This window comes from Nycticebus coucang, chromosome 1 (genome assembly GCF_027406575.1).
Source record: "Nycticebus coucang isolate mNycCou1 chromosome 1, mNycCou1.pri, whole genome shotgun sequence".
Lineage (NCBI taxonomy): Eukaryota > Metazoa > Chordata > Mammalia > Primates > Lorisidae > Nycticebus > Nycticebus coucang.
Window position 1 is genome coordinate 124347089 of NC_069780.1, and position 21720 is coordinate 124368808.

General features: G+C 39.3%; 1 protein-coding gene across 2 annotated transcripts in view; it reads left to right on the plus strand.

Moving 5' to 3' along the window:
• The window catches only part of EDIL3 (EGF like repeats and discoidin domains 3), a 434578-nt gene that overhangs the window by 207757 nt on the left and 205101 nt on the right, over window positions 1-21720 (plus strand). For both annotated transcript variants that reach the window (XM_053587072.1, XM_053587080.1), the window contains one exon: window positions 10626-10754. In XM_053587072.1, the coding sequence (XP_053443047.1) occupies window positions 10626-10754 (129 nt within the window). The remainder of the gene's footprint in view (window positions 1-10625; window positions 10755-21720) is intronic.

A 21720-nucleotide genomic window follows, 5' to 3' on the forward strand; every position in this document is an offset into this window, starting at 1 on the left:
GAAGTTCCTAAAATTAATAATTGTCATTTAATCAACATATTTAAGAAGCAAAATAAAGCACTTCGTTGGGGTCTTTGGGTGTACACAAATCTAAGGATTATAGGCTCCTATGCGTAAGTTGTTTGGACACGAGTCAGGGGATCACTTCTCAGCCTTTTAACCTAAAATGAAGTGTAGAAGTGAGTCAGGGAGACAAAATAGAACCACCCATGAAATAATTAGAGAGTGAAGCAATGAACAGTGAGATACTCATCCTGTAGTACAGGCAGGGAGTTTAGTAGAAGCCTGAGAAAGATGAAGAGCTGTCAGAGAAAGATGATGAGGAACGCGGAATTTTTGTAGTTGCTTAGAGACATCATAGGAAGTCGGGAGACTGCTGAATGCCCCTGAAACTTGAGCTCACTTCCTGTTTATAATAATATCTATATAAACATTGATCTCTGCTCTGTCTTTAATGTGTGATTGTTGACATGTAGAAGATGAGAGAAACCGTGGTAGCTAATGCAAACCTGAATGATGTCTTGCCCCTTCGCACCACCTGCTGGTGTAGAGCCTCAAGCTTGAATTGTATTCTCCTGTGAGTGACTTGTGAGTTCTGACAAATGTACCTCTCAAGTAAGTGATTTGCAGAGTTCTGTTTGGAAACAGTTCCCCTATTAAGAGGGGCATTCTAAGAAGTTTTCTTAGATTGATCAAACATCATTGAATATCTGTGTTTTTTTTTTTATCAGTTTGGATTACATTTATGGTTTGTAAAGTTTTCACAAGATATTTCACATGAAAGTCATGATTCTTATTCTAGAGGCCATCACAAAAATAATATTAAAAACTGTCAGGATGATCCACACTTTGCCATCTATGTTTCACTTAGATTTTAGGAGTGATTTTCTCATTGACCATAGACTTCAAAGGGCACTTAGGCCTTGCATCACTGTCTGCAAAAGTAATACTGTCTTAATTTTATATGATATTTATTAATTTTCAAAAGGCTTACTGGCTTTACTATTCATAGGACTATTACATCAGATTTAATTCTTTTAGTTTTTTTTTTTTTTTGAGACAGAGCCTCAAGCTGTCACCCTGGGTAGAGTGCTGTGGCATCACAGCTCACAGCAACCTCCAACTCCTGGGCTCAAGCAATTCTCCTGCCTCAGCCTCCCAAGTAGCTGGGACTACAGGCGCCCACCACAACACCCGGCTATTTTTTAGTTGCAGCCGTCATTGTTGTCTGGCAGGCCCGGGCTGGGTTCGAACCCGCCAGCTCAGGTGTATGTGGCTGGAGCCTTAGCCTCCAGCTTAGCTGCTGGCGCCGAGCCTAGTTCTTTTAGTTTTTGAAAGAAAATCATGGGTGACATGATTTTTGTCTGGTGTTCACTATGTATTTCCCTGTAAAGGAGAACATGGCACAGCCAACAAGACAGTAAATATTTATGGGTAAACCAAAAGATGCCCCCAAATAGACACCACGTTTTAGAGGATAAAATATAAGTATCTATGCAGGGTGGCTAGAGAGTGATGAGGTAGAGTTCTGTCTGAGTCATGAAGTATTGTGAGCCGAGGATTTCCATTGTGCAAGTGGTGGTTTAGGAAGCTTGTTTTTGTGGTAGTGCGCGAGATGAATGGAGAAGAAAAATTATGGTGTAGTCATAAGGTGTGGCCTTAATAATACTCATCATTTTGCAAAATAATAGATCCTTTGCTATGATTGATTATTAATTTTTGAAAAGTCATACTAATGTTTAATAAGAAACAACTCTTTGGAAGAAAAGGAGATATCAACTATTATGCTACAATGACAGGTATTGATAGAATTAATACATAGAAAGACTTTCTCAGAAAGTTGCTGACTGCTGGATTAAAAAAAAGTCCTCAGATCTTGGGCTCTAGTGATCCTCGTGTCTCACCCTCCTGGGTAGCTGAGACTGCAGGCCTGCACCATCACACCTGGCTAATTTATATATAACATATATAATATATATAAATTTATATATTATATAAATTATAATTTTTTTTTTCTTTTTAGTAGAGACAGGCTGGTCTCAAACCCATCCACCTCAGCCTCCCAGAGTGCTAGGATCACAGGCATGAGCCACCATGCCTGGCCCAAGCCACTGTAGACAGAAGTTTTAAGTGGATGATGAACCTCAGGAAATCTTCATTCTTTCTTTGAATTCTCTTTCATGCCTCCTAGATAATATTTCTGGATTCTTCCTAGTCACTGATTGAAATTTAGATTGCTCTCTTGATCTCCAGTACCAAAAAGACTTACCTACCTCTGCTCTGTGAGAGCCAAGTGAAATTAATTTTGGTAAAGATGTTGGTTGTTGATAAGTGTGAGTGCTTTGTCAGCCAGTTTTCATGTGAGGGCTGTTGTTTTCTTAATCAGCTCCAGCACTATAAGAAAACAACTGCCTACAGTGCATGGAATGAGTGCCCCGTCCCCCAATTCACACACACCAGGAGCCTCCCAGTGTGGCCGTGGAATGGTGAGTGCCCTGTCCCCCAATTCACACACACCAGGAGCCTCACAGTGTGGCCGTGGAATGGTGTGTGCCCTTTCCCCCAATTCACACACACCAGTTCTCTAAGGTTCCCATAACCACAGCTTGCACGGCCTAAACAACAGAGATTCATTTTCTCATATTTGTAGAGGCTGGAATCGGTATCAGGATGTCTGGATTTTTCCTGAGGCCTCGCTCTCCGATTTGCAGGTGGCCGTCTTCTTGCTGTGTTCCCGTGTGGCTTTCCCTCTGTATGCCAGAATCAAGGCGTTTCTTTTGTGTGTTCCGTTTTCCTATTCCTGTAAGGACATAGGTCAGATTGGATTAAGACTCACCCACAGGATTTCACTGAACCATAATTACCTTTCTTAAAGACCCTGTCTCTAAATATAGTCACATTCTGTGATACTGGAGGATGGGGCTGCAGTGCGTAGATTTGGGGACTATAACAAAGCTCATCATAGGACCTTTGTGGATATAAATTGTTAGGGACCTAGAGATAAAATCCTACTGGATTCAGAGTGGACCCAAATCTGATGACTTCTGCCCTTCAAGGAAGAGGAGAGAAACCGAGGGGGGAAAAGCATGGGAAGACATGCAGTAACGGGTGTGCTGCTGTAAACCAAGGAATGCCAGGAAGCTGGAAGAGGGAAGATAGGGTTTTTCCCTAGAGCCCTTAGAGGGAGCACTGCCCCGTGACAGCCTGATTTCAGACTTCTAGCTTCCAGAAAGGAGGCTATGAAAATTTCTGTTGCTTTAAGCTACTGAGTTTGTGGTGCTCTGTGGGTCTGAGAAACTAATAAAAGGCTGAAGACCCTGAAACACTTTTTCTGGCCTCTGGTCACCTCAGTATCTTCCTATAGACAGCTGTATATAAGGAGAATACAGTTTTCTCAAGGAGAAATGTTCCTGATAGGTATTGAAAAAATAGCTATTCTATTTTTTTCTATTGATAACTCCAGATTTTAATTTTTGTAGTTACCTTCAAATGGTTTCATGTTTAATGAAAAATGTGCTAGATTTTCTGATTCTCCACTACAATAGGATGTTTTGATTTTATTTCAGGGTAGTTTATCTCCTTCTTTGTGTACAGAATACCCACAGATAATAATTCTTCCCTGCAAATGACTGAATTTTGCTCATTTACATTTACAAGATAAGAATACAAAGGAGAAGGAGAAGTAACTGGGTATATAAAAAAAAAATAAAGTCTGAAAGCATCAATTATGTGAGCTTTCCCAGAATCATTTCTTATTTTTCAACTGGTTTTAAAATAGAGCAGCAATACCTCAAAATGACAACTCCAAAATATTCAAACCACATTCAGTGTAAATGCAACACTCAAAGAGCCAGCCGAATATGTTTTTAAGACTGAAATTTGGTTTGAAATTTTGGTTCATAACTATTCCTATTTCATCATACTGCTAAAACAACTAGTATAACTCTGCTATTACAAGTAATTGCCTTGGTGGTATTTACTTCACACCTACGGTACATCTTAGAAGGGTACAGGTGAAACTTACTAAATGCAGAATATAAATGTCTGAACACAATAACTAAGAAAATTCCATGAAGGCTGTGTTAACTAATTCAATGAAAATATTTCAAATTGTATATAAAACCAGCACATTGTACCCCATGATTGTGTTAATAAATGCAATGATTTATTGACTTAATAAATAAAATGTACATACATTTTAAATATGTAACTGCCAGTGTTTGGGGGACATCATTTGTAAAATTGACCAAATTTTAGTGTACATTATTACAGTAAGGTGTTCATCTATGTACTTTCTAATAATCTGCTCATATACTACACGCGTTCATGATTTGGGGCATAGTCTCTAAATGTGTGAGAAGCTGACCAGGTTATCCATATGGAAATAACTTCAACTCTACTATTGGAACTGTGAGGCTGTAGATGCAGAAAAGTAGCAAACCATATAGATCTATTGCTTTTGTGAGCAATTAATCTTGTTGACATATTTATATATGCTTGCATAAAAATGCCTGGAAAGCATGCTGTTGAATTCAGTTGTTCATTAATATTGATCATATGCTGTCCCCATTGTGTTAGGAGCTACTTAAAGATTACCTATGAAAGTATTAAAGCCTGATTGATTTTAAAATTCCCTGAAGCCTCTTCTATCTTGAAAATCCATTTATGCTTTTATTCTTAAGAGTAATATTAAAAAACATTGCTGTCTAATCAGATAATTTGGAATTTTATGAATACGAATCAGAACTAAAGCCCATAGTCACCATTCTGTATACTTATGTGTACCTGTAAGGCAAAAAGAGGCAACTTCTCTACACGACTTTTGAGGTAGAAAGGAATTGAGATCATAGTTCTCTGTTCTCTTTTTGTTTTTACAAGCTCTAAGTGGTTGAGTAATACTAATTTGTTTTCAAACTTTGCTCTACTATTAAATTGTTTTTATGCCCCCAATACACTAAAGTTTTGGCTGCTGAAGATAAGAATATAACCTATTAAAACATTTGTTAATATGATGCCCCTAGGAAATTCTAGAATTAAATTTCCAAAAATCATTATGCACACGAAGAAATGCATTAATACCAAGCATAGTATGTTCACAGTAAAGGATAGCTATTATAATTACCTTTAAAAATGAGGTACGTAAACTAGATAACTACTTTTTTATGTTACAAGCTTACTCTTTCAGCTGCTAACCATTTTAATTTCATTTAAAACATTTATCACAGATTGCTAGCAAAGCGCCCAGCACATAATAGGTACCTAATGAATAAATGTTATTCAATCTGAAGGAAAACCCTCTATGTTAGGCAGAGTCAATTTCTTTCTTATCCTCACAGTACAAGCAACATTATATGCTATAGGACAGTGATGATTATTAATTATCAGTGTTCTAAGACCTTAAAATAAAACTTGCTTTCAAAAGTGAGAAGATTATTAGCTAGGGGGAAAAAAAGCACAAATAAGATTTTTCTAGTATCACTAATTCTCATATGATTAGCCTGTTTGATACTTGGAGCGAGAGACCTGGAAACTATTGCAGTATGTTTTAATTGTTGTTACTGAACCTTAAACAGAAAACAAAGCCATTTTGACTATCAAGCATTTTTTTTTTTAACATTGGATAGAAGATGATGTTTAATTTAAGTAATAATTTTTTAATTAAATAATTTTTTAATTACATCAATGCAATCATGGGGTACAATGTGCTGGTTTCATATACAATTGGAAATATTTTCATCAAACTGGTTAACATACCCTTCACAGCATTTTCTTAGTTATTGTGTAGAATATAAATATCAAGCAGATTTTGTGATATTTGTGAGTTGAGACCTTGGACTACATTTATTATGCTACCCTTACGTATTATCTTATATTCTGATCATTTTGTCTTACTCGTGTATATAGTGAATGTTTTTATTTACGCAAGACTTGTTAAATTAGGACACAAAACACTTAATTAGATTATACAAAGTTACATCTTCCTTGGTTCTGAATTTGACAAAGAATTAAGATACATGTAATCATTATGCAAGAGTACACATTCTAATTGTTATTTACAATTCAATGTAATACTTCAGAAGCTTAAACCGTATTAGAGACAAAAATTGTTGGAATCTAATTATAAATATAAAGGACTTGATGCTTGAAAGGTGTAGAAAAGCTACAGAAAGTATCCAAATTGATTATGGAATAGAAATCCAAAGAATGGCGATGTCTTATAAATCTAAAATTAGGATACAGTTTAGGCAAGAGATATAATGATTAGCAATCATTACTGATATGCCCTTGTTCATTCAAAATGTATCCAATATGTTCTGTGTGTCATCATGACTGTGCCTATACAGAATTCATAGTCTAGTGGGGAAAAGCTGCAGGAAATCCCTCATTTTAATATTTCCATCATGTGTACTCCCAAAAAAGTATGTACAAGGCATAGGACATCAGTCTTACAGTATAATTATTACAAAATAATATTGGGGAAATTCTCATGTTTGACAGTTGATTTCAGACATAGCTGTCAGGAAATGCAATACTATTAGCCAAGCACATCCTGTCTGTATTTATTCACAATGTTTAATACACATCGACCTGTTTGCTGAAAGTATCCTGAAATGTTTCCAATTGGTGAGGCTTTGAAGTGCTGTATTATTTATAGGCATGTGTGGTGAATTCATGCTGATTCTGTTTACATCTATGCGAACGAACATTTTAATAGACAGCTAGCATAGACAGGAAGCGCAGCGTAGTGGGAGGGCATGGACTATCTAGTTAGGCAGAGTGTGTTCAAATCTATGCTTTTACTTACCTTTTCCGAATCTGTTTTTCTGCCTCTAGAGCCAGGATATGTTCTTAAAAAGTATTAGGAAAGATAATGTGTGTACTTCACGTTTAGCAGCACGGAAGAGACTCTAGAAAGGTTAAACCCTTGTTCCCTTTGCTTTACTTCACCCTCATCCTTTCAATGAAAATCACTGAATTTCTTGCAGTGGGAAAAATAACAGCAGCCACAACCTCTGAAACGGGTAATCTTTTTCTAAAACCCAGGTGTCAGTTGAGGTCATGATGTCGTTTGGGGTGTAAATAAAATGAGCTCCAACTTATCAACTCTCATCTTAGTGAAATCCCAGAGGCCAGGCCAAGATCGCTGGGCAGGCTTCACCTGTGCCCTCAGGAAGTGCCCAGAATGTCTAGGACTTACGACACCCCTGGCAGCTCTATCTGCAGGTTCCCCGCATCAGCTGGACTCTTGAATCTCTTGGGCAGGATGTGCAGCAACACCTCTCCCCTTCTGGCAGGAGGAGCCACATCCGTAGCACATCCCTTTCCCCTTGATTTCCCCAAACACCACACGGGCTGTTTGGAGAACAGTCCGTGTGGAGCAGACTTTATTGTAAAGCTGCAGGCTCCAGAGCGGACAGTTCACATGGCACCTGTGCAAACGCTTACACTTGGATTTTGGACAGCGCAATGTCTCCCCAGCTGCTTTTCTCACGTAGTGCAGCCTCCCAGCCTCCCTGAAGACTTCTGAGATGGCCTCTCCTTGGTTTCCCCTCCAGTCCCCGGTTCGCCCCTTTATCACACAGATGCCTTTGGCTCTTCTTGCTTTCCCCACCTTCTAGCCAAGATTTTCTTTTCTGAAGATGCAGTGGGATCCTTAGATGCTCTAAAGTAAACAGAGCCACCAATTCCAGGCTCATCTTCACCCCATTTTTTTCACAATGACTTGCATCGACCCCTCTCCTTCAAATTGCAGCTTCAGCTGCTTTCAAGAACTGACAGAGGCTAGTCTGGAACTCCTGGCCTCAAGCAGTTTCCATTTTGGCCTCCCAGAGTGCTCTCCACCTGAGCCAGCCTTTATCCCAATCTCATCCGACTCTGTCACAGGAAGGACGCATAGAGAGACTTATTTTTTTTTCAGATGTAAATTACACCATTCCTTTGAGGAATCTCTCTTCAGTTTGAGTTATAAGAGCTATTTTTCCCTCCTGGGTACAATTTCTCTCATATTTTTGTGACATTTTAGAGATATTCCTGAATTTGTATTTAGTTTTGTCTTCTCATCTACAAAATTGAAAAATTGTATTATATGATCTCCAAGACTCCTTATTTGTTTAAAATTATGTAATTCTTTGATTCCATTTATATTTCTTCTTTAGCAATTCTAAATCTGTCCTGGATTTATGCTGACTATCAAAGTAATAATACAGGGTATTGTCTTTCATAAATAAAATGCAGAAAATTATCCCTAGATTAACAAAGCATTCCTGTGAAAGTTAAACATGGCAATAAAATCATTTGCTCTTTAAAAAAAAAAAAAAAATCTACATCATTTTCCCCCCTTATTTTGAAGTGAATCACTGAGTCACCACTCTAAGTCACTTTATTTTAATCTCTCTATGCCAACTAATTGATGCTCTGAGGTGCACAGGTTTTAGAATCACAGAGTCTTAATCTAAGGCTTGATTGTGTCACTGATAGAAGTTTGAGAAATATTATTTAATCTTTACAATATTCCGTTTTTTAGAACTTACAATTCTTTTACGAAAAGAATGTTGATGAGTAGTACCTCACTGTGTTGTGGTAAACAATAAATGAGATTCCTTATGAGAAAAAGAGTTTTTAAGTTATAAAGCACTGTCAGATGTCAGTTAATTTGGGAGGAAGGAAGAGGTGGGTTCAGGAGGACGCTTTTCATCTCTTCGCAGTGGAAGGAAAGGATTCTAATTGCTCCCTAACTGGTCACTGCTGTTGCACCCAGTTCCCTGCCTCAGACAGTATTTCACCTGAAGGGCAGGTTTTAGATCATTGATACGTACAAGGCAGCACAAAACTGCCTTGTTAAGTACATGTTGTTAATTGGTTTGGAGATGTCTTGGGGAAAAATAATCACAGACACAATTTCTTTCTACTTTTCAAAAACCAGCCCTATCGGATAGTGCAGTTCAGAGCGCTAGGGAATTGCATATTGTTTCCTGTTCTTATCAGACCCTACAGCCGTTGAATTTCATAACATTTTAAACTGGAAAGAAATGGAGGCCAGGCATGGTGGCTCACCCTTATAAACCTCACACTCTGAGAGGCTGAGGTGGGAGGATAACTGGAGGTCAGGAGTTTAAGACAAGCCTGACCAAGATTGAAATCCCATCTCTATGGGAAAAAAAAAAAAAAAAATAGAAAAGCCGGGTGTGGTGATGTCTATCTGTAGTCCCAGCTACTGGGGAGGCTGAGGCAGGAGGATTGCTTGAGCCCAGGAATTTGAGGTTACTGTGAGCTTAGAACTGTGATGATGCCACTGCACTCTACATGGGGCGATAGGGCTAGACCCTATCTCAAAGAAAAAAAAGCAAAGAAAGAAAGAAGAAAGAGAGATGGAGGGAGAGATCAAGGGAGGGAAGGAAGGAAGGAAGGCAAGCTGCTGGAGGGAGGACTAGAGTCATAAAATACTGCCCTAATGCAGGACATTGTCAGCCGACTCCCCAGCGCTTCCCGCCCGGGGCTGATGCCCTGTTGCGCTGCTCCAGGTGATGGGGTGAATTTCCTTTCTTCTCGATAAGTCTCTCAGGGCCTGTGACAGCACAGCACGCCCCAGTGCTCACTTGCTGTGCACTCCTGGGATGGTCTTGCCTTGGACACTACACCCACTTCCACATTATTCCTGTGTCTCCCCCTTCTGCCTTCTCCTCTCAACTGAAACCAGCCCCCTCTTGTGAACTGCTCTTCTTCTGGGACTCTCAATTTTACCTCTTCATACATGGTCACTCAGTTTAATTGCTCTCCTTTTCTAATGTGTTCATTTTAACTTTCTCTTCACTGACTTTTTACCCTTATAAATGCATTTTAATATCTCTCATTAAAATAAATACAAACAAAATGAGAGAAAACTATATTTTTTTGCTGGGCCCCTTTTCGTCTTTCAGGGAGAGTGTTTTATCCCTGCAGCTTGACTCTTGCCTCTTCATCATCTCCAGTCTGGATTCTGTCCTGAGTCAGAAGCAGAACTTAAGGTAGAATTAGAAGTGCACAAGATTTCTCGGAGGAATGTCTGGGATGGGCAATAGAGGGAGGGAGGGAGCATGAGCAGGTAGGATGAACCTTCAGACTGTGGCACAAGCTCGACTGCCATTTCTGAAGAGAGAAAAGGACAGAAAGAATATAGCTCCTCAGTGTTCGCAGCTTCAAAAATTGCCATTTAGTAGTATTTTTTAACATGAGCGGATATTGTGCAATTCAAAAATGTTTAATAACACTACTCAATTTAGTGCTAATATATTCCGAGTGCTTAATACGTGACAGGCACTATTCTGAGTATTTTGTATATAAGAACTCTTTTCTTCTCTATTATAACCCCTTACGGTAAATCTTATTAGCATTGACATTAAACAGAAGAGAGAATTGAGGCACAGAAAGGTTAAATTAATCTCTCAAGATCTCATGGCTAGAATGTGATGAAACCAGGACTCAAAACCAGGCCTTTAGTCACCAGAGCTCAAACAACCAGTACATTTCCTGTACCACTAATTATCCCCAATACTTTTTTTTTTTTTAATACAATTACTGTTTATAAGATGTTGACCTCATGTCGCTTTGGAGCGTGTATATCATACAGCAATATGTTTTCCTTTCAGGTCCCTGCCTCCCCAATCCATGCCATAATGGGGGAACTTGTGAAATCAGTGAATCGTACCGCGGGGACACGTTCATAGGCTACGTCTGTAAATGTCCTCGGGGATTCAATGGAATTCACTGTCAGCACAGTAAGTTGTTCATAGTCATTGTTCTTTTATTATTATTAATTGCAAAATATGCAAGTCACTGTTATTCTTATTTGCAAAAAATTACAGAATCTTAAAGCTGCAAAGAACTAATGCTGCTTTTCTTCCACTGAATATGTCATGTCCACAGCTGAGGACGCCTAGACCGCGTTTCACCCTTCACAGTGGCACGGGGAGGGCTAACAGTCTTCTGTTCTGTCTTGTTCAGTATTGTTCAGCCATACTTGCAAAAAGTTGCTCTTTATATTAGACTGATATCTGTCTCTTTTTTAAATACTTGTTCTAAAGCTGCATTCTTTAAGCTTTCCAGAACTTATTCTGGTGATTTGATTCAGAGATGATGCCAAGAACAGAAAAAAAAAAAAAACAAAAACTGTGCACCCTTCCCTTAAGCCAGTTTTCTCCTTTTAATTCGTTGGCATTTTTAGTGTGAAAATCTTTGAAAGTTCAACAAGAAGTATGGTATGTGAACTTCTTTGTTTTATCGCCTTTCTTTTGTATCCTGGAAAGTCAAAGTGATGATTTCTTCTCAGAAGCAGGGCTGAGCAAAAATTCCAAATGAGTTTGCTGTGGGCTCTTCACAGCCAGCCGGAAGGCCACAGTGGACTCTAAGCTCTCAGGTAGGGGTTGCCACTTGTGGACAAGTCTTGAAGGAGGAACAGAATGTTGATGAGAGGGCGGGGAGTGGCACACAGTAGGCAGAGTGGAGAGGGACTGTGTGAGCCATGAATGCTACATTGATGAGTAAGTCAAGGTGTTAAGAAAGATGAAGTTGGGTTTGTCAGCTGGAGCCAGATTTCCAGCCCCCAGCCAGCACAGAGTGCCTTCTGGTTCTGAGACTTTGGAGCATCTTGTACTATTCCGGAAGCTTGCCAGGGCCAGAAGTTTGTAGAAGACTATTACAACAGTACTTGGCACCTAAACTGCTTACCGTTGTTCCCAAGAGCTTAGACCCACCGGCAAAGAAATGAGAGGTTACTGATTTTTCTCGCGTGGGGTCCAGAGGCACCGAGGCTGAGTGGCCCTGACGGTAGCATCACTACTCAGATTTCACATACAAACTCCTCCAAATAGTCATGGAAGGACTGAGACAGGAGCTCAGAATCTCATCTGCCTTGACATTCACTTAATCTCATGAAGAGAATATTACTAATTCTTCCTTACAGAACCTTGGGATGTGGTCTCAGAAACAGAGCTCAGAAACAGTCTGGCCACCTCACCGGGTGCTGAGCTGCTTGCTAAAGCACTCACAGAGAGTCCCTGAACCAAGGGCAAGATTTCCATGACAGGATGCTGGTCCATGTCCAGTGGCAGGCCTGACACCCCAGGTCATATCAGCCTGACTTCCTTTTTTTTTTCCTTTGCAGTTTTTGGCTGGGGCTGGGTTTGAACCCACCACCTCCAGCATATGGGGCCACTGCCTTACTCCTTTGAGCTGCAGGCACCGCCCTCTGACTTCCTCTTTTTTATGGTGCAGGGGGCCCAGGGGGGGAAGGAGAGAATCTGTAAAGGCGCATTCATGCTGCTAGATAAAAAACCCAAAGGGCTTAGAAAGATAACATTCTGAAGACATATATAGACTCCTGATGTCACTTAAATATTTCACAGTTATTAACCATCCCACCTGGACCTACTGTTGAAGTCAGAGTGAAGTTGAGACCTGCCCTTTAAACAAAGGTTAGGATACTTTAAATATGAGTTATAATTAATGTTATCCATACATTAATACTAAATTCTTTTCACATCGCCGAGCCCTGTTTTCTTCATATGGTGACGGTCAGTTTAGTTTTAGTTAATTGAATGGCCAAAAAGCCCTCATGGAAGAAATTAAGTCATTTGTCCCAACCTAAGTAAGGTGTCTTGGGAAAGGTGTTGCTGGATAGGTGTCCACTGCCTCTGACTCCCTCACCTGGTTGGTTGTGAATTCTTTTAAGAGAAGACTGTCAGGTTTGGGGAGACAGAACAAATCATTGTTGTCCTCATGTTCCATGGTGAGACATCCCAGGCTTCTCTTGTACTTTTAAACCATGGTCAAATAAGGTCATGCGTTCATAAAATTTTGTTAAATTTCAAGGTTTATTTGAAAGTACAAAGAAATCCTCTCCATTACTGTGTCTGATTCCCCCCACAAGATCTTAAACCCTTGTTAGGAATTTCAGTGGAAAGTGGCAGGCTGAGAGATTCAATTTACAATTGGGATATTTGTTGTTTAAACCACCTGATCCCTATTTTCTAGAGTGAGTCATTATTAGAAGAAACACGAAAATAGAAGAAAAGGGGGTTTGAAATCAGAAATCTGGATCGGACACCTGACCTTTACAATATTGGATAAGTGACCTTGAGCCAGTCACCTGGTCTTTTTTTCTATTGAAGACATACAAATTGAGGAACTGAACTAGAAATAGATGGTCCGTAGTTCGTATGAGCCAAGAGAGTATTATGAATAAATAGGTAGCTTGCTCACTGTACAAAGGTCAGCAGCCTTCCTCCTGATGGATGAAATTGAAAAGGATTATATATTTGGAAACCAGATACAGAATTTCTAGGAGGTCTGTAAACTTCTTCAGGTAAAAGAATGGGGAAAAACAGTTATTTAATCTCTTGCCAGGTTGCGAGGTATTTGGTTTGCTTTTCACAGGGGTAATAGTTTTGTGACCTGGATATTCTCTAGAACCAGTTTAGTTTAGGGTTCACTCTTTGTATAGGATATCTCTTGCTACTCAAGTTGTAGACACTCCTTGGTATCGCTTGGAAGTTTATAGACATGCAGATTATCAGGCATCAGGTCCAAGCAACTGAATCAGACTCTTCCTTTCAGAACTATCTCCAGTCGACTCTCAGACAAGTTCAAGTCTAATAAATACTTGGTAAGGCTTTCAGTAGCCAAATGTGATCTTTATAGAGACTCAGCAACGTTTACATTCAGTTTCATAGCAATAGATTATAGGGAAAATATTTATTGAGCTTTGTAAAAATCAAACCCTTACTAAAAATCAGTGAAAATCAGAGATATACTAATGTAGTGTGGACATTTATACATAATTTAGAAGAATTTTTTTTAATCTTTTAGACAGCCATGTGAGCAGGGTTATTAATTTAGTTTTACGTAACAGACTATTAACACAATATCTTTTGAAATATAGCTAGAAATTTAAATAACTTTAAGTTTAATGATGGAGCATAGTTAAATGATTTTGTTTAACAACTATTATGTTGTTAAAAAATTAAAAATTAAAAAATTTTTTCAAAGGCCAGCATTAATATTACCTGTATATACTTTCAAATTATTTGGGGGGGGGTGATGAATTTATAAACTTAGTTTCAGAGTAGTTTAGGTTTACAGATAAATTGAGCAATGATTACAGAGAGTTCCCACATATTTCTCCCCTACATAGTTTCTGTTATTATTAACATTCTGCTGTTGTGCCCAGGAGTTCCACAAAGACCACACTGCCAAACAAGTTAAATTTAAAGAGGAGTCCTTTTATTGAAGAGCCGGCTGGCCACTGCCTCAGTGTCCCAACATGGGGTTTCTGAGAGCAGCCCTGAGTGCTTAAGGGGTCGGGTTTTTAAGGCTTGGTCTGCATCCTGGTTGGCACCCAGGCTGTCCAGCTGCATCCGGGTAGGGTAGCAAACAAGCATGATATAGAAGCAGAATTTTGAGGTTAGTCATACGTCATACATGTTTGTTTTAATATTTCCCCCCTATACATCTTAGTTTCAATACTTTCCTCCCACACATCTTAGTTTCATTACTTTCCCCACCTGGTATTGTATAAAAGTCAGTCTGGGAATAGTTGGTACCTCCCAGTCTGTTTCCCAGGGAGTTAGCCAAGCAAGAAACTTGGAGTGAACAAGATATTAATTAGTAATTTCCCACCTATCTTGGGAGGGAACTAGACTTATTTCATTTTTTTTTTTTTTTTGAAAGCTTGCAGTCCAGAAATTTGCCAGGAGTTAACTGGTATTTTTCCATGATAGCCTAGGCCTGACACCTTTCTCTCTTAGCCCAGGCCCACTAGGCCTAACGCTGCATTGCTGTGGTACATTTACTGTGATGAACCAATACTGATACATTATTACTAAGGAAAGGCCGTGGTTTAGTTTAGGGTTCACTCTTTGTATAGGATATCTCCGCGAGATTTGAAAACGTGTGTAATGTCAGGTACCCACCATAACAGTATCTTACAGAATAGTTTCGCCAATTTAAACATTCCTGGTATTCCATCTGTTAATCCTTCTTACTTACCGCAGTGGAAACCACAGGTGTTTTTGCTTTTTCTATGGTTTTGTCTTTTCCAGACAAATTCAGGCAATTATCATGCAGTATGTATTCCTTTCAGATTTACTTTACTAAACAATGTCCATTTAAGTTTTTTTCCATGTCTTTTTGAGACTTCCAGGCTCATTTCTTTTTACTGTGAATAACATTCCATTTCATAGACATACTCCACTTTGTTTATTCATTCACCTATGGAAGAAAAGCTTTGTTGCTTCCAATTTGGGGCAATTATAAATAAAATTGTTATGAACACTCACATGCAGGTTTTTATGTGGACACAAGTCTTCAACTCATTTTCACTAACTACCTATTAGTGCATGTTATAGAATGTTTGGTGAAGGGATGTTCAGTTGTGTGAGACATTTCCAAGTGACCTTCCACGGTGATGGTTTTGCCGACTCACCAGTGACAAATGGGAGTGTTTGTTGTTTCACATCCTCGCCAGCATTTGTTGCTGTCAACGTTTTGGATTTTAACTATCACACGTGTTTTTTATTGTAATGCAAGTAGCATGAGGTTGTAATTTTCTCCAAATAACAATAATTAGTATTGGGTTTTACATACAATTGCCAACTATACATGTTTTTAAATGCCCGAGAATCATATGAACTACACAGACCCACATACACCTCTGCGTGTGTGTGAGTGTGTGTAAATTGCAGGAGGTAAATTGTAAGATTATTTGAATACCAAGATAGTCAGGACTCAGACTTTTGAAAGGCATTTTTAAGCAAGTGGTTTTCTTCTGAAACCTGCTTTGGGGACTGGCTAGACTGTATTTTATTTGTTGCCTAGTAACAAATCTAATGTTTTAGGGAAGGACTATTTCTTGGTTCCCAGAACTCTGTTGTCCCACTGAAGGCATTCTGCACATTCTTTCTACTTGCACACAGCTCCAAAGCCTTCAATTCCTCTTAAGAACAAATTGGCTTGGTTCCTGCTGTTCAAGGAAGAAGAGGGGACCTAGGAACCCACTGAACCCTCTTTTAAAGAAGTGGTCTAGGGCGGCTCCTGTGGCTCAAAGGAGTAGGGCGCCGGCCCCATATGGCAGAGGTGGTGGGTTCAAACCCAGCCCTGGCCAAAAACTGCAAAAAAAAGTGATCTTCGTTAACTTATTAGTTCTAGGTAACGTTTACCCTGGCCCTTTTCCTCTGAGTAAGTTGGCCCTAAAAACAGAATCAAAAACTTTTCTCTTGGTTTATTCTGCTAACCATTGTAAACCAATTTGGTCTTAATTTAAATGATTGATTAGGGCATTCATACCTTAAATAAGTATTTATTGGGTCATGAGTCATTTTCCTTCTGTAACTTCCATAGTTCACTTTTTTCACAGCTGATGATATTGGCGGTTTCTGTGATCATTGCTGATTGGATTAAGTGTTTATCTGGCAATTCTGTGCTTTCTCTGGTATATTGCACTTGTCAAATGTGCAGACTCCTGGTCCCGCTTCAGTCCTATTGAATCAGAGTTTGGGGGCAGTGCCCTGCATTTAGTTAAAAGCACCCACATGATTCTTAGTTACACAAATTTAAAAGCGTAAAGAATAATCATTTACCTTTAGTCTCCCAATTATACTGGAGGAACCACGTTGTTGCGGGGAGAACTCTGGGTCAGACTTGGGTTTGGATGCAGCTCTATCTTGATCGGTTGGTGACCGGCTGGTGGCACTTAATTATTTGTGCCTGTAGTGCTCATCCAACAGTTCAATCCAGTTCAACAAGCACTTACTGAGAATTGCACCATGGATTGTGTGCTAAAAATAATGTTTCTACAAAAACTGGAATTAATCTTTTGTCCTGGTTCCCTACGTAGGTATTTGTTAGGATTAGATGAGGTGTTTGGGGACACACTTCGCAAGTTTTGAAAGTTACATATTCCTCATTGGATTAAGATTTTAAATAGAGGTTTTCTACTGGCATTTAATTTTCCCTTCCTTTATCATATTTTAAAATATTTAATTGCAATATTTTATGAAACACACTTGTCCAGTGGAGCAGGGGAGGCTCAGTGTGTGGCAATATGCTTTTCTGTAAAATTCCTCTATTAACATCATTATCTCTGCTAGCTAATTCCTATTTTTTAATCACTATTTATAATTTTAACATGATGGCTTCTTTGTTTTAGCTTTACTTCTAGTAAATCAATTTTCCCTAATAAAAACTTTCCTTAAAAACTGTTTTTTTGTTTGTTTGTTTTTGAGGCAGAGTCTCACTAAGTCATCCTTGGTAGAGTGCTGTGGCATCACAGCTCACAGCAACCTCAAACTCTTGTGCTTAAGCCATTCTCTTGCCTCAGCCCACCAAGTAGCTGGGACTACCGGCGCCTGCCACAACACCCGGCTATTTTTTCGTTGTAGTTGTCATTGAGTTTAGCAGGCCTGGGCTGTGTTTGAACCCACCAGTCCCGGCGTATGTGGCCGGCACCCTAACCACTGAGCTACGGGCTTTGAGCCGCTGCTTCAAAACTGACAATTTTGCCTAGAGTTATTACTAATACCAATATACCTGCAAACTGTATATCTATACTGGCTAAATAAAGACTTTTAAGGACACTGCCAAAATACCACTTGTCTCTAACCCCAAATTTTCACATTGCAGTTGAGAGTCCAAATTTTCCTGCTCACCCATAATTTTGGAGGCCAATGTGAGCCACATTATCTCTATCAGCTGTGGGGTCTTCAACTCATGGCACCTGTGAATCACGTCCAAGTCTAGATTAGTGTACAGATTCCTTTTGCTCATCCACAGAGATTCCAATTTAACAATCCAGTTTGGGATCCAGGCAACACTATTTAACAGGTATCTCAGTGAAAGTGATGCAAATGTTTCTAGAACTCTGTTTCTTGATGATGGTGATATATTAGAATCACCTGGGGCTCTCTAAACAATACTGTTGCCTGGCTCCCACCCCAGAGATTTTGACTTAATTTGTCTGGGGTATGGTGTAAGTATTAGGAGTCTTAAAACCTCCCCAGATAATTCTAATGTGCAAGTAAGGCTGGAAATCAATGTTCTAGAACCATACTGGGAGGAATTACAGTGCCTTAAAGAAACTAAGTGGAGAAAACTCAAAGAGAAACCAAGCTTATGATTCATAATTATGGTCCCACACCTATAGGTAATTGTACAACCCTCATTAATTCAATCATTGTTTAATGTAATGTAAATCATCTTACAGCAAAAGCCACTAACCGATGGAAAGAATCAGGCCAGAAAAAGAAATTAGTTTACTGTCCTTAAAACCTGTTATTCCTTTATCTATAGTAGCCAGAATCCCAGGGCATTTTTATTTTTTTCTTTCCTCCTTTGGCTGGAAACCAACAAACAGCATTGTCTTGCGGACATATATATTGGGTATTTCCACAAAGCCACTATTCCAATACAAACACAGGAATATTTCATTGTAAAAAATCATAAACTCAAATTTTGACAAAACTCAGAATATTTGAAAATTGATACTTCAGATAACAATAAAACCTGTTTCTTTTCTGTTACTTGTTAGAAAAATTTTGGTTGCCAGTGAACCATAAACTCTAAGCAAAATGATTTTAAACCTATTTTGCCAGAAGATGATACTCACGAAAGTTGTCTATTTATACTAATAGACTTGTTCTTCCTGAAGTGACTCGCTCAGGATTTTATAAAGGCTTTCTCTAAAAATGGGGATATAATCACAAATTTATTTTAAAAGAATTTGAATATATTCCACATTTTTTTAGCCTTTCCAGCCTGTGCTGATACTAAGATGAATTTCCAAATTACTATTGCTCTTAGCTAACTGCTTCTGAATAAGTTGCTTAGGTAGGACATCATTCTCCTCTAAAGTCTTCCCCAGCCGTGTCAGGAAATTATTTATTTGTTTACACACTTGATAAATATTTATTGATCGTTCACATACGCCTTTGCCTGGTTGCCACATGTGCTTAGAAACGAGCATTCGCTCCCTGACTCAGCTGCTGGTCCCACCTTGAGCATAAGGCTAGGAGAGGCTCCTCTGCTCTCTGCTGGTGGCCACCCAGCCAGCTGAAACTACACATCTGAAGAAACGTCCAGGCAAGTCTAATGACATTGGGTCCTGCTATATTCCTTGTGGTTGCAAAGCTACGTAACTTTTCTCAGAACCTCACAAATCCCTCTGTGAAACAGCTCCTCAGCCTTCCTTCCCCGACGGCCCTTTCAGGGCTCAGATAACTCAGCCTGGTTGAGCGACAAACACTTGGCCACACTTCTTGTCCCCATTGCTACTCTCTTTCCCTGGGGAGATTATAGTAGATGTATGAAAATATTTGTTAAATAGATAAGTGAATGAATGGGCCTGTAGTCTGTTAACAAATACAGCCACTAGTGTATTATCTAACAATATTCTATCTTCATGATATTGGGCTTTAGGAGAGACAGAAAAACAAACAAACAAACAACAACAAAAAAGAAAACGCCCTTTTAAAAGGTGGATGCCTGTAAGAACTTATGAAAGTCCAGTGAAGAAAAATACCACCTTCCCAAGAGTTGGATGGTCAGATGAGTTTGGCAACATTGTACTTTATCTCCCCCTTTTGGAGATTGTCAGTGTTCATTAGTTTGAGAGCTCTGAGAAGCCCTGCAAGTTATAAAGAAAGATAGATAAATAATGCTTAAATAGTTTTAAAAACTTTATTAATATTCTGTAAGTCAGTTACCTAGAAGAGATAGTGGTGGCAGTGGCAAAGAAATCTCAGACAGAGGGTTTAATGCTTATGCAAAGGAGAAGGGGCATCAAACACCCAGTGAGGTGGAGGCTTGAGAAGGTGAGGCAGTTACTGTCAAAGGAGGTGAATGTGTAGGGCCAGGCTGGGAGGGAATTGAAGGTTAATGCAGGGTTCCTTTGCATTTGCACGTGTACATATTTAAATACAAATCCATAATAGCAGGATCAGCCACCCATAAGAACCTGTCTACAAGCATTTGTTCAGCACTTACAGCTGTCCCTAGTAGTAGTGATTATGTTACTGTTGCCGTGAGTGTGGTACCTTCCTTGGTCCGTCAGATGAAGGAGTGATGAGCAGGGTTTTCCATCAGGATTATCCACCTGTGCTGCTCCATGCTGTGCCATGATGTGTGGTTCACATTCCACATGCTGTTTTTCTTGGAGTCACTTTTCTGCCTGCACCTTCCATTCATTGTCAGGTGCTATTTCCCGGTTGCCCTATTTTGCGTTGCCCTCCCGCCTCATTTCTGCGCAGGGAACCTGGAGCTGTGTGAGCTACATTCTTGGAGCTTAGGCAGTGATTCTTTCAAAAGCAATATCATAGCACAGGAGCTAGCAACATTTAAGAGAGGAATTACCTTGTGGGGAGAGAGAGACCTTGATAGCCTGCAGCCTCAAGGAGAAGGTAACCTCAGTAGAGGGTGGTTTTGTCACCGACCAGATGGCTTTGAGTATATATATTTCCCTGAGCTGTGCTAGATATGTGATTTCTTTCTTTATGGGGCTTTATACATCATCAGGGGGAAGAAAGGAGCATGGTAACAACTCAAGGCAAGGATCCTGGATTGGTCTGGCCCTGTACCTGCCTGCCATCCAATCCAATATGGATTACGAAATCTTTGAGGGCTTGTATGTTTTCTTTGCATTTCGCTAGCAAGAAACGTAGTTAGGAACACCAGCTCCATAATCTGACTCTCACCTCTTGGCAAAATCTGGCCCTGGCCTAAGTTCCCTAATTTATTTTCATATTCATCCTTGTATATGGAATATCGCTGTGAAGTTAGCCACTTGCCATCCTCCAGCTTCCTAATTTTCCCTTGTTCTGCCCTGGTGCAACTTTCCTTGCCTGGAACATCTTTTCCCTTAGTTCTCATCTATAATACAGGGCCTCGGTCCTCCAGGAACTTTCCAAGATTCCCATCCTTCCTCAAGCAACCTGACGTTTGACCTCATATGGCACTTATTTCTTCATCCTTTCTGTCCTGGTTTGTGTTTATTTGTTTATTTCTCATTACTCCACATAGCTTAAAGATAATTTCTGCCTGAGTCTTCCTTGATGCCTGATAGTAACCTAGAATTATGATTTGCACATAGTTTTGCACTCAAAATATGTTTGATAAATAAATAGTACATGAATAGTAAGAGCTCAGTAAATATTTGTTTATTACTTTACTACCAAAACAGAAACCAGGACAATACCGTGGTGAATGCAGCAGAGACCAAAGTAGTTGACTTGTCTCTTGTGCTACACTTTCTGGGGTTATTTGCCCTTACTTGGCAGAACTATGTGGCTGTTTTTCATACAGATTTCTCCCAATATCTAGCAAGATGCTTGTTAAATGGTAGGTACATGGTAAATATTTGTTAAGTCAATCAATGCAAGGATATCTGTTATCACTGAGCTATTTATGTATTTTATTTAAGTTCAAGAAAGCACATATGTATTGCTTCTGAGGCATAAGAATACTCCATGTTATCAAATAATGAGAACTATAAAGGCTATTCTGTCTGGTATAGACCATGTTCAAATTCTGTAAGTAGCCTATCCTGAGTCCCTATTTCTCCCCCATCACTACAGTTCAGGATACCTATTTTTATTTTTAACTAACATGATATGTAGGCATTTTAGTGCAAATTGTTGTCACTGATTTGTGGAAGAAGTGGGGTAAATATCAAAAAAAAAATTTCAATTTCTTCCTAAC